The sequence below is a fragment of the Poecilia latipinna genome, unplaced genomic scaffold, assembly GCF_001443285.1.
Source record: "Poecilia latipinna isolate Pla-1442-1.1 unplaced genomic scaffold, P_latipinna-1.0 Scaffold99, whole genome shotgun sequence".
Lineage (NCBI taxonomy): Eukaryota > Metazoa > Chordata > Actinopteri > Cyprinodontiformes > Poeciliidae > Poecilia > Poecilia latipinna.
This window is the reverse complement of record NW_015112715.1, coordinates 187500-201029: the sequence shown is the minus strand read 5'-3', so window position 1 is coordinate 201029 and position 13530 is coordinate 187500. Positions and strand designations below refer to the sequence as shown.

The 13530-nt window shown below is 41.1% G+C and overlaps 1 protein-coding gene across 2 annotated transcripts in view; it reads left to right on the top strand.

Annotated features, from left to right (window-relative positions):
• znf704 (zinc finger protein 704) overlaps positions 1–4982 on the top strand; it is a 62880-nt gene extending 57898 nt beyond the window's left edge. For both annotated transcript variants that reach the window (XM_015026709.1, XM_015026702.1), the window contains exons 5-9: positions 795–895; positions 1121–1415; positions 1512–1631; positions 2289–2380; positions 2543–4982. In XM_015026709.1, the coding sequence (XP_014882195.1) occupies positions 795–895; positions 1121–1415; positions 1512–1631; positions 2289–2380; positions 2543–2657 (723 nt within the window). In that variant the 3' untranslated portion in view covers positions 2658–4982. The remainder of the gene's footprint in view (positions 1–794; positions 896–1120; positions 1416–1511; positions 1632–2288; positions 2381–2542) is intronic.
• Positions 4983–13530: the final 8548 nt, after the last annotated feature.

The window sequence follows — 13530 nt, the reverse complement described above, 5'->3', positions numbered from 1 at the left end:
CGCCCCCCCAATTTTGGGGCCCAAAAAAAAAAAAAGACAACCCAAGCGGGATTTTTTTTTTTTTTTTTTTTGAGAGCAGAGCAGCCATACGTTTTTTTTTTTTTTTTTTTTATGTTTAACTCATTTTAAGTTGGTTTGTTCTTTAATCTGACTTGCAATGGGGAGAAAAAACAATCCAGGTCTAATTAAAACCATCGTCTTTTATCATATCCGCAGGCAAGGCTGCCTGCAATGCAGATGTGTCTGCGATTTTTTATTTTTTTTTTAAACTTATTTATTTTCTGGTTCCCGTTGTTGTGAAATGATTAACGGTTGATGCCCTGGAATAATCAGCGCACGGAGATTAAGCCAGTAAAGGGAAATTATCATCCTGATTAACAGAGCGGCCGATTAATCACTAGTTCAAAGTTTGAGAGGTTGTTTTTGTCGCCGCTGCAGCTGCTTCCTGACTCAGTGGGACCAAAAGAACGGCGGAGTTACTGTTAGACATAAGGCAGAGAAAATATTATTGTTCCCAGCAATTCTACAAATGAACCAAACTGACTATTATTACACTTTATTGACTCTGCTTTAGTCCTTGAGTGGCTGGTTTAATTGTTCCTGCCTACAAACACTGTTTGTTCTGCAACACGTCAATTAAAGTTTATTATTTGCTTCAGGTAAGTTAATTTAGTCTGTGCTACAGGCAGAGTCAACAATCCACAGCTTTATGCTGGCTTCTCATCCGTCAACTTTTAAATTCAGATTATCACCTTAATCTGAATTAGCACGTTTCTGTTTTGCGTTTCCTGCAGAACTCCATGAAGGTGATGTTCAAGTGCCTGTGGAAGAATTGTGGCAAGGTGCTGAGCACCACTGCAGGCATCCAGAGACACATCCGCACCATCCACCTGGGGTGAGACACCAGCATTCACTAACTAGTCAGCATTTATAAAAAAAAAATTTAAAAAAAAACTCCTGGTCATGTTGTGAGAATCCAGGGGAAAACAGCGAGAATGAAAGATGAATTGTCTAATGTTGACGAGTGAACTGACATTATTAGGTTTCACCGAGATGCTTTCTCTCTTGCTTTTCTAAATCTCTACGTGTCACTTTTTTCTTTTTTTCTTTTTTTTTTTAGGCGTAGCTGTGATTCAGACTGCAGCGACGGCGAGGAGGATTTCTACTACACAGAAATCAAGCTCAACACGGATTCCGTCGCCGACGGGCTGAGCAGCCTGTCGCCTGTGTCCTCCTCCGTCCTCTCTCCCCCACCGCCGCCCCCGTCGCCTCTGGCCCCTCTCAACCACCAGCCGGACTCCCACCGACTCGCCCACCCGTCCGACTCCAAGGAGCCCCACCCCGGCGGCACCACCCCGCTCAGCCGCTCCGCTCCGAGCGCCCTCTACCTCATCCACACAGACCACGCCTATCAGGCGAGGAAATATTAGCTGTCAAAATGAAATGAAGGGAAGGTTTTTGACTTGCAGCGTTGCACGGAAACGTTAAAACGTTCGAATCTCCTCCTTTAGGCCACGGCTCCGGTGTCCATCCCCTCCAGCAGCAGCAACTCGTCCTCCACTAGTTTCACTCCCACCAACAGCTTCAGCATCTCCTGGCAGTCTCCTCCCGTCACTTTCACAGGAAACACGGTGAGGGAACGTCGACGTTTATTTACACAGCCATCAAAATACATCGACTCCGCCCGCAGCACGAGGATAGAGAAATGTTAGACTTTTCTGATTTCACGCCTTGTTCCGTAATTTCAAAGACAAAGCATTTAATTTCTGAAAATGACTTAGCTTCTTAGTTTGCTGAATTTTTCACCCAATGTTTCATTATTTAGGTTTTTTTGAAGGTCTTTCAAAAGGTGACGGTCTAGTCCAGATGTTTTGAAGTCTTGATGATTTTTTTTAAATTTTGAGGCAAAAAAAGAAAATGGAGAATACACTGTTTTTTGTTACAAAACCTGATGAGTGTTTTGTGCACTAATTGTCATAATCCTTTTAAAACAGATATGGAAAAATCTGTAAAACTGGGTTTGTGAAACATGGGAATTTTGAGATGGTTTAGCAGAGTAGCAAAAAAAAAAAAAAAAACTGGGAAACTTATTTGTATTTACAAAGAAAAATTTATAACCAGGGAAAAAGGGATCACTTAAAGTTAATAAAAGCTACTAAAATGCTTTGGTACAGTAATTTTTAGAGCTGTGACACTGGGAGGATTTTGCTATTAAATGCAATCCAATTTTTAGTGGGTTTTTTTAACCTTTTGCTTCACATGATTAAGTTTCTGTGTTTTCTCTCCAGGTGTCTCCCACTAAAAGCCAGGGATTTGGAGAGCAGCGATCCCAGACCATCGCCGTCCTTTCGTCCCCTCCCAGAGCGACCACTGCCCTCAGGTACTGGACCCTCGCTGCTCGTCATCTGCAAAAACAAAAATGCACCTCAATTTTCGTAATGCCTGTTATGAAAATTATTTTTTGCACATTAGCACAATGGATATTAATTGCTTACTTCACCACATAGTGACCTTTTTGTTTTGTGTCGTTTCCCTTTTCCAGCCGGAAAGTGCGCGGCGAGGGGAAGAAGTGCCGTAAGGTGTACGGGATGGAAAACCGCGACATGTGGTGCACCGCCTGCCGCTGGAAGAAAGCCTGTCAGAGATTCACCGACTGATCCCAGCCGGCCCATGCAACGCCTCAGCAGCAGGCGCCGTAGCTGTCGGCCAGAGAAACGTGGAGCGAGGGGGCTTCATTCTGCATGCACTCGGCCTTTCTGCAAACCCAGAAACGCAACTATCCGTCAAACTCCGGCCCCTCTTCCACGTTAGCGAATCCCTTCCAGCAGCGGAGGCAAATGAAGGATGGCAGAGCAGCTTTTCTTTTTGTTTTTTTGTTTTTTTTCCCCCCCTTCCTCCCCGGTTCTGTCCAGGATTCCTAAATCTGCCTCCACCATTCCCGTCATCCCCAGCGAATGGGAAGCCCCAGTGCAGCTAAGCGGTGTAAAAATAGATCTTTTCATGTCGGGTTCAGTGTTGCATCTTTCTAGTTTTGTACAGCTCTGGTTTTAAATGGAGAGTCTTGTCTAAGAATCAATTGAGGAAAAACAAACAACAAAAAAAAAAAGGACCAAAAAGTGTTTTTGTGTTATGATAAAAAGATTCAAAAGAAGACTTTTACTTTTCTATCCAAAAGAACATTGGAGGAGAATTTTTTTTTTTTGTTGTTCTTCCTTCAATCCTTTCCCTCGTTTTGATTCATTTCTGGACGTTTTGAGGTCATATTCCATCACCGGCGTCACAATCATTCCTGTTCCTTCAGCACTCCACGGGGAACGCAAGCGGATTGGATAAGAGGCGGAAACGAGAAGGAAGCGAGAGACGCGCGAGGTGAATGATCAATGCAAACTCAAGTCAGGGAAAACAGACGGACCACATCACACTTAAACAAACGACAACCTGCTTATTCGAGTCATTTCCTTCCTGTTGTTCAGGGATGTGATTCTCAAAGTGAAAGAACCAGCAGCTTAAACGTCGGGTTTAAGCTGCTGAGATGGAGCTGCTGCTTCCATCTCAGCAGCTTTTGAACTTTGTACCAAAACCTCCTTCCTCTGTCATGTTGTTCATGGGTTGTTTTATTTTTTTATTTTTTTTGGCTTTTGTTGCTGTGCCATGTTTACTTCTTGTTTTAAGCATGCTGCTCCTTCTCTCGTTTTAATGGGATCAAACTGAAGATTTTTAAACAGAGCGCGTTCTAAAAACAACTCCCTGGCAGCTCTTCAAGTCGCGCCGTAAAAAAAGAGCAACATGTTTTCACCGCATGCAGAGATAAGTAACCCTCTCCCTCCAGTGCATTCTGCAGTTTTCCAAAGGGAACCGCTAAAACGGGAAACTTTGTTTACAAAAGGCTACAAAGGTGCATCTTTATTATCTGTAAGCAAAAAGCTAGGAGGGCTGAAAACCAAAAGAATTGCACTAATTTAAAAGAAAAACTGATTTATACCACTATGTAAAGTCAGTTTCTTATTAAAATGGTTTCTATGAATGAGATGTGACAGCAAAAAAACAAAAAAAAAAAAAACGACATTAATACGCCATTCTTGTCTTTTGTAGAAGCGAAGGGAAAAGTTGTAAGAGCTCTGGGTCAGTTCACCACTTTGCTATCTTGTGCCATAATGTTTGTACCTGTGTTGGCATTTCATCCCCATAAACAAACTGTTCAACTATTTATCAGAGGAATTCAGTCAGTTAGGTATTTTAATGAATAACATGCAATCAATCTTAAAACAAATGCTCAAATGCTCGCATTAAGTAATTTATCTTTGCCTTATGAAATATAGCACTCCACTTCTATTAGAATATTAAAATAATGAGAGGCGACGTCACACTGTGTGTGTGTGTGTGTGTGTGTGTGTATGAGAGAGGAAGACGGCAGCAGCTCCAAAATCTTTTAAAGTGATCACTGCTGTAGTTCACATGTCAAGAATCATCAGACAGATAAACAATACAGGAAAAAAATCTTTTATCAGTGATGATGATGTAATTTAATTATTTAATCAATTTTTACTCAGAAGTTAAAATGTCCAAGTTTCAAGTTGGGGGGGAAAAGATTGACATAAAGGTCACCTTAAGGTTGGGAAAGCTGGATGTGTTTAGCAACCCAGACCTCCAAGCTAAATGTGGTTACTCTGCATATAAAACATTGTGACAATCATAGTAAAAACATTGTTTGTTTTTTTTACCTTTTAAGAGACATCTTTGATCACAAAGCACCATGGAGCCTGCTTTATATTGTTAAAAACATTGCTGTTAACTTGGTCACTCGGCATTTCACTTAGCAAATCCCGCTTGTTTTCTTTCCTGGAACATTGATCAATTTTGATAACATTCCCAGATCTGAGGTCTGCCTTCAGAACTGGTGCTGCATAAATAGCCATCAGCACTTGTTAGTTACCCACTTTAGTTCTCTGGAAACTTCTCTGCACTTTCCTGAGACAGAAAAAGAAATAAAAATCAACTTCCTTGAATAGTTCATATTTTTAGCTTTTGGTATTCATTACCTGTAAATCACGGTTAACTAGGCTGTATGTGTTCCAAGATTTCTTGTGAATATCACTCAGATTAGCCAGAGTCCCATATGTTACCACGGCGCTAGAAAATTAAGACCTCAATCCTGAGAGATCTAATAGCCAGCATTTTTTAACGTAAACACAAAGCCTTCCTGTTATCTACTCAAATTATTGCTCTCTCTTTCACTGAATGAACTTCAGACTTGTTCTGGCATGTTCAACAATATACAATTTTCTTTTAAGTAACCTTTTACGTCTTCATGCACCTCATGAACGTTTCGAGACTTTGTCTCTATAGAAACTTCCACACTGAAGAGTGTTGTTGTCAGTGCGACCATGTAGCGCTAATGTTCTCTGAAAGAGAGAGTTTTTTTTTTTTTTTTTCCTCCAATCGACTTGCCGCTGGTCAGGGCCGATCCAGCTCAGATCGTCAGATTCTGGTCGTTACGTTTTCCCGGTTCATCTCAACGGCAGACGGTTCTTTTTCACTCCTGCAAAAGTCAAATGAGAAAAGTATAAAGTGGCAAACTGGTGAAATGACCCTATTGGGTGTTGTTTACCATGCACTGCACTTACCCACTCATTTCCCATCATGCAAACAGATTTACAGTCTAAGCTTCAGATTGTAATTGGAGAGATTTTCTGTAAAAACAAAGTGTTTCTTTGAATTTCAATCTTCCATTCCGGCTCAGAGGCGACGCAGAGTCTAAGGCCGACTTTGTCACAGTGTTGTGAATCACAAACAAACGTGTTGAAGACGAGACGCAGAGTCTGACAAGCAGGCATCTCGTCTTTCCCTCTTGTGTCGTTTGCTCTGCTTTGCGTGTCGGGTTTTTATTTTTTAAACGCATGCTCTAATCTTGGTTTGCACTTCTGTCAGCCATTTTTTTACACCAGTTATTATAAACCAACACCAGCTGATAAACTTGCATTTGCCATTTTACCATTCAGTACTTCCACATCTGCAGACGTAGCTCTTACTTTTGTCCTTTTTGTTGTTGTTTCTGTATATATGGAGATCTTGTGTATCACTCTATGCTTGTTTTTGTTTTTAAGCTCATAGATCAAGCGGTTTATCCTGATCCTTTTTTTTTTTTTTTTAGGACAAGTTGTGAGAAAAGTTTGCTGTTCAGCCTTAATGTCGAATCATTGTGCTTCTGTCGTTACATTTAGATTACTTCAAAGCTCATTCGCCCTTGTACAATGTGAACATAGTGTTTTAAAAAAAAAAAGGACAAATCTATATAGTTTCAGAAAAAGAGAGAAACATTTAAATTCAAAGCTGGAAAAAAAAAGAGCTTAGGCTGTTTTCCTTTCACTATTTTTTCATATGTATATGCATATAAATATATATAAACTGTTTTATTCATTTTATTTTCATGTTCTTCTGAGGAGGCTGTAGGTGGAAACTCATTGCAATCTCAGCTTGTTATGCTGTTGTCTACAAGTGTGACCCACTCGGTGCTCCTTCATGTTCCCACCGATACGCTAAACCAGGGGTGTCCAAAGTCGGTCCTCGAGGGCCGGCATCCTGCATGTTTTTGTTCTCTCCCTGGTGATAGGAACAACCTTTTCAGCAGGTCAAAGTTCTCCTTAGGTCTCTAATGAGCCATCATTTGATCCAGGTGCGTTAAACCAGGGAGAGAACTAAAGCATGCAGGATGCCCTCCCTCGAGGACCCACTTTGGGCACCCCTGCGCTAAACGCATCCCGAACCCACAGATGACTGAAGTCTAATTGCGTTTCCATCCAACCGTGGGAAACTGAAGGAACTCCAGGCGAAGTTGCATGGAACTGCACACCTTTCTCAAAGTGTCACCGGTTTCGCTCGGGTCCAATCCCGAGTTCACGGATGTTTTAGTTAGCAGCTGAGTTGAAAATGTTTCTTTTTTTTGTTTGTTTTTTTGTTTCAATTTGTAATTATTGCTCCGTGTACTTCCCACTGCTTTCTCTCCACCACTGTGGTGCTTTTCTGTTCTTCTCCGCTCGAGTTTGGGAACGCTCGGCGTTGGCCGCAGTCCAGGTTCCAGGAACGAGTCCCTGCAGTCCTCAGGGTTGCTGGCAAAAGCCGGATATAAACAAAGCAGCGGCATTTCCAGGCAGCTAATTTCACAAGATATTATTGCTAGTAATATTTCAGTTTTTCGAGATTTGGCTAAAGCCGAGCTAACGTGACGCTGTTTTATTTTTGGTTTGTTCCAAATAAAAACTCAAAAGAGCTCTTGCTGCTGTATTTGTCAGCTCCCTCTGGAAACTCCGGGGATTTGTTCCTGGGAACGGTCCGACCTGCTTCACGGTGCCGAGAACGTCGTTCGTCAACAACGGCCACAAAGATCGCTCCAGCCTGTCGGTGCTTTTCGAGCCTCGGCCCGCTGAGGTCGGGGTTCTGGTGCTGTGGCCGCGGCGGGGGGAGAAACAGAGGTGCTATAAATACCCACGCAGTGCTGTTTCTCCTTCTGATCACATCGATTCCATTTTTGTACACATTGTCATATTTGCTGTAGAGAACATGAAAATAAAAGACACCCTGACTGAAGTCTGCCGATGTGTCCGGACACAAATCAGTGACGACCGCAGCCTGAATCCACGGCGCTCTCCGCACATCTCTGTGAGGATGTGGAAAAGGCCTGAAGATAAATTCATCTTTTATTGCAGTAGCATCATTTCAGAATGAAAACATTTAATAAAAACACCACCTTTAATTTAAATATACTTTAGCGAGAAAAATAGAAATGATACAAAGCTAAAAACTTACTCTTGTAAGTCAGGCGTGTAATGTGATGCAGGCTGATTTCTTTTAGTCGCTCTTCAAAATGGAAAAGATAAGTGAACATTCCTGTTAATCGAGATAAATGCATTTCAGGCTAATCTCTCGGGGAATTTACTAGTTCCAAATAAATAGCTGCCTGTTTAAACATGGCCGTATCTACAGAATTGAATAGTTTGAAGCTGCAGGAGCTGCGATAAACGAGACTGGATGAGGATATATATATATATATATATATATATATATATATAATAATAATTGACACAGTTAGAGCACTAAAATCATTGGACTTGAACTGGAACGGTGTGCTTTGGCCTCAATAGACACTAAGATTGTGTTTTTCCAGCAGAAATCATCCCAGTTTAGTTTGACAAGAAATGGAGATAAATACTCAGTGTGTTTTAAATACGAGGAAATTTTAGTTTAAAACCTTGGTGGACACTGTTGGAAAACTGAAAACGCGTCACAACTGAGTCTTTAAGCACAATAATTAAACCAACTCAGATCTGGTTCATCAGACAAACATCCTCGGCCTGCAGAACTAGCGATTTTAAGATAAACCTTCTTAATGTGGGCTGTCCTCCTGATTACATATATCTTCACATGTTGGTAGTATGATATTATGCTACTGTAGTAAAGGACACATTTGCTTTTAAAAATGTTTTGCACGTGTAGAAGATTACAGGAGTTCAAAGCAATCTGATCATTTTCTATCAAAACGCTGAAGTGCGTTAAGGCACAAGTAAAACATTGTAGCACTTAAATTGGAGGGAGAGTAATATTCATTAATGGCTTGTTTGATTTTCTTGAGCTTTTGATCTATGACACAAAGTCTTCATCGGTGGATAAAAATCTGGCCTTAAAGAACCAGACGGGCATGAGCCGTCTCTAAAATACACTTCTCTAGGATAAAATATAGAAATGCACCAGAGGAGTATTGCTTGGCGTGTTTTGATTTGAGGCAAGGAAGATTTTAACTGCACATGTAGCAAATCTAGGTCAGTTATTACAAGTCGCAAATTTGTCGATATTTGTCAAAAATAATTCAGCGTGGTCATATAAGCAAATTAAAATGTAAGTGTTCATTCTAGCTGTAGTTGTAGTACAGTGCAGCTAAGTTCAGTTTGTTTAGTAAAAGGTTTCTTCCCGGTAAACCCAGCGGATTGCACCGAGTCGTTAACTTTGCAGCGATCCCCCAAGCTGAGCAATCACATGGCGACAGTGGAGAGGAAAGACTCCGTTTTAAATGGAAGAATTATTCTCTTCCCGACATTTAAAACTGCTTACTACCAGATACACGTTACAGCAGTTTAATATGTTTTTTTCTACATGTAATATTGTTAACTGACATATCCAAGTAAACACAAACAGGTTTTGTACAACTATCCCTCAAATTGTCTCGTACAATCTTCAGTAAAGGACAGAGTGCTGCATTGTGCATAGTTTTTTATAAATGAATGCGAGTATAATATTTACTTTGACTATTTTTGATTTACCAATTGTTAAAAAAAAAAACTGCAAAAGCTCTTCAAAAGTAATGGAGACATTGAATTACACTATCGGATAGACGTTAGCATTATTAGCTGCAGTACATTTTCTAAGGATTTTTTAAAATTTTACACAACCAATATAATAGCCAAAAATGTGTTGATGTTTTTGACAAAATATTTTTGTTATTGCCTCAAAAAACTTTATGTTACTTGCAAGTCAAAGTATTACTGGCTTTGTTGCATTTAAAATGGCCAAAATTACATCACTGGCTGCTGCAAGCCTCTATGCAGATGTTGGATGCGTTCCGTAGCCTTGAGCTATGATGAGTATAAGCTACATATAAGCATGGTTAAACCTCAACAGAGCACTTAAACGTCTGATGAAGACCACGTGAAGCAGTCAAAAGCTCCAGAGAGAATAAAATACGTGTTTTCATCCAGGAATGTCTGAATTATTTCACTTTTGTTGCAAATTAGTTTTTCCGACTACGATTGCGGGTCCTGTTGGCGCTTTACCAAACCATCAGATGAACATGTTGAAGCATGTAGGAGTTTCTGAATAATTCACTTTGTTTCAGGAAAACCTGGCCAAAAGAATATTCCTAATGATGCCTAACGGCATCTAGTGTGATTTATTTATATTAAAGCAATCTCTCAACCTCCAAAAATCTTTTGGACGGACGTTGGGGATTTTCTGGCAAGGACGATTTGGAAACTGTGTGCCATCAGAAGGCCAGCGAGATTAATTTGAATACTTAAGATTTGTTTTCTGCAAAGAGCTGCTGGTTGTTCTGTGCTGCCTAATGAAGGGCTGAGCTGTGAATTATGCGCAGAATAAAACAAAGATTGCGTTGTGCTTATGGATGTTGTAAAAAACTCTCCTCCTCTGAGTCAACGGTGGACTGTGGCCGTGTGTCCAGCATAATTACGGGCAGCGATGGCTTTAACTGCAGCTCATGTTGACAGTTTTATATGGAGTCCTGGTTTATGTAACTGATCTTTAGCTACACGACAACACTTATACGTGACAAGAAACTGACAATATATCCCGTATCATCCGTATATAGGTCAGTATGCTACAATGTAAGCCGTAGTGCAGTATATCTAACCAGTATCAGTGTGTACCAGTATCCAGAACTGTGCTCTCTCAAAACTTTTGTTTGTGTTGTTCGCGGTCGGTGCGGCGAAGAGGCTTTTGTTCTGATAAGGAAGTTCCTCTCGGCTCTGTGGCTGCTGATTAACCAGCAGCCGCCTCCCCTTCCAGCGGGCGATAAAGAAACGTCCGAGGCGTCTTTATCTGCCTCCCTGCACACAGAGCTTCCTGCTTTCTGCAGGCTGGCAGCAGGTGGCGCTCTGAGGAGTCAGAAGTCATGTGACGGTCAGGTTTTTCCGCCTGCCGTCTTTATGGGTCATTGTGTGTTTGTTTTGTTTTTTTATTGGCTGCCTGCGCAAATCAAAAGAGGAGAGTCTCTCTCGCTTTTACTCAGTTTTCTTCATTCTCTCGTTTTATTCAGGAATGTGAAAATGAGTTGCGTTGCAAAGTACCCACACCTGAACCTTTCGGTTTTTGTCACATTCCAACCTCGAACTTCAGTCTGTTCTACTGGAATTTAACGAGATAAACCGACTTAAAGTAGTGCACAAATTTTAAGCTTGGTGGGGAAAATAATGAGGTTTTAACCTTTTTTTTATATACAAATATGCTTTGATCTATAACACTTAAAGCTGTGACTTTGTTGTCTTGATGGTGAGCCTCTGTTGAAGTTTTAAGTTTCTTAACCAAGCTTTCTTCCAACATTCCTCATTAATTGCCTTCCTCCATCTTCCTATCAACTCCACTAGATTCCCTGATCCTGCTGAAGGACAGCATCCCCACAGCATGACTCTGCAACAACCGTGCTTGACCCATAAAATGATCCGGTCAGGACAATGAGCAGAGCTAGCTTTCCACCCCATTTTGCATTTTGGCCAATAAGTTTACTTTTGGCCTCTTCTGACTAAAGCATCTTCTTCTACATGTTTCACTTTGTCCCCTATGTAGCTTATAGCAAATTTCTCCAGGTCAGCTACAACTTTAAGATTTCAGAGATCAGATTACTTTCATAGTGACACAAATCAGTTTTACATTTGTGGTTGGAATGTGACAAAACTATAGCAAAGTGCTCCAGGTTTCCTAAAAAAACATGACCATAAGAAAGTGTGTGTGTGTGTGTGTATGTGTGTGTGTGTTTGCGTGTGTTGTTGCTCCAGGATCATCTTCAGTCTGAGTATATTTGGAGGAGTGTTGAATGTGCCTTGATAAGCGTGGAGTTTCACCACGTTGCGTGTTGAAACTGTGGGACGTGTGCTGCTGACTGGGCAGCACACGGACGAAGACGACGATGGAATGTTTCTGGTGCTGGCTAGTCCGAGTTCTGCTTTTTTTTAATATATATATATATCTATGAGTCAATAGATTTGTGATGCAAAGAAATCCGTCTTGTGCGTTGTGTGTGGAGAGACACACGTTTTGGCCTCTCCCTTTATTTCTTCTTTTTATTTCGTTTTAGTTCCAGAAAGATGTTTTGGGGTGACTTTTCTACTCTTTGCTGTAACTTGTAAACCGTTTTTTTCCAGCTACTATGACGATGAATTTTCCGTGTGTCGTTTATTGTTCGATTGTCATCTTTGTTTTCCCAAACATGACTCCTCTCTCTCTCTCCCTTTCACACAAGGGCTCTTTTAGACCACCGTGCGAGGAAATGTGGTGCTTCGCACCGGGAATGTTTGGGAAATCAAGGAAGCTTCCTTCACCAAAACAGTCGGTGAAATGATCCGCCTTCCACAGGAACCTGAGCGGGAGTCCTCTCGCTTTCAGTGTCGAATGTGGGTGAACATTAGTGGCTTTTAATGGAAGAAAATAAAGAAACCCCCCCTCACCTCCTGCTCTCATCAGCCGTGATACCATTATTGGCTTTGAATGCAGCATTAATTGGCTGTTTTCCTTCAGAGGCATTAGCTCCCCGGGGTTCAACCTGAATATGCAACAGAGAGCGGGCGACCGTCCCTCTCTTCTGACAGGATCATCTCACTGGCTGTTTTCTTTTTTTATATATATATATATATATATATATATATAAATTTTAATCACGTAGACCTCAAGAACTCAATGACTGTCGCACTGGATTTTTACACTTTTCTCTTCAAACAGTGTACTGCTCTGGTCTAACAGTATTTTTAATGCTGCATGTGCATGCGAGTAAGTAAAGTAGTGACTTTATATAAATGTCTCTTATTTGTGCCGTAGCACCGTGAACGGGTTGAGAACAGCCAGCGTCGCCTCAGTGTGGGTGTTCAAGCCCAACTTCAGCTGCTCCCACGGCTGATAATTGGTGTTAAGATGGGGAAAAACAACAACAACGGTTTTATTTACTGTTGTAGTTTACCCGAGCACTTTGAAAGGACACCTTCCGTCGACGCCCCGTTAAATTTCGGATGAAAGGTGTAAAAACGTCCGCAAAAATGTGCCGACGAATCCGAACTTTCATCATCTTTGCTTAAGCTTAAAAAAGCCAAAAAGAAAAACCCTACATTTTCTGGGTCACGTAAAGATAAAACCCGGTTGACTTTAAACAGTTGTTACGTTAGAACCGTACTGGCCTGCGTCAGTTTGTTTATGGGAAGCAGAAACGTGTGGATTTCACAAAACGTCCCTGAGCAATTCGTCAGTCAGAGGCTGCTCTTCGCCCTCTAGGAGCTTGGCACAATTTCATTTGACTTTTTTTTTTTATCCTTTGAAAGCCTCGAAATGTAAATGTTTTCTATGTGTCTCTGACCTGTACAACCCTAACTGTAGATGCAGCCCGTCTCCCTCCCCGTCCTGCTCAGTGCATTCGGCGGCCCAGCTGGGTTGGAAAATGTCAAACTCGAACGTATCTGACGCTGCACAGAGATGGAAATCAGTAGAGAAAGGCAGAGCGGGTATTATTTCATACTGAGAAGCTCAGGATCAAGTTTCATTAACAGGGAGGATTTTTAAAAAAAAAAGAAAAATTCTGGAGTCAAAAAGCGTTTCTGAAACGCTCAAATGAAAGCAGTGGTGCTAATTGAGTGGAATAAATGTATTCTTAGGGGGGAAACTAAAATATCTTCTTAACCAAACCATAAATAAGCAGATTAAAATCTTGAACAGTTTGTTTACCATTCATGAAGATTAGGAAGAGTGACTGAAAGATATCAGAAATAA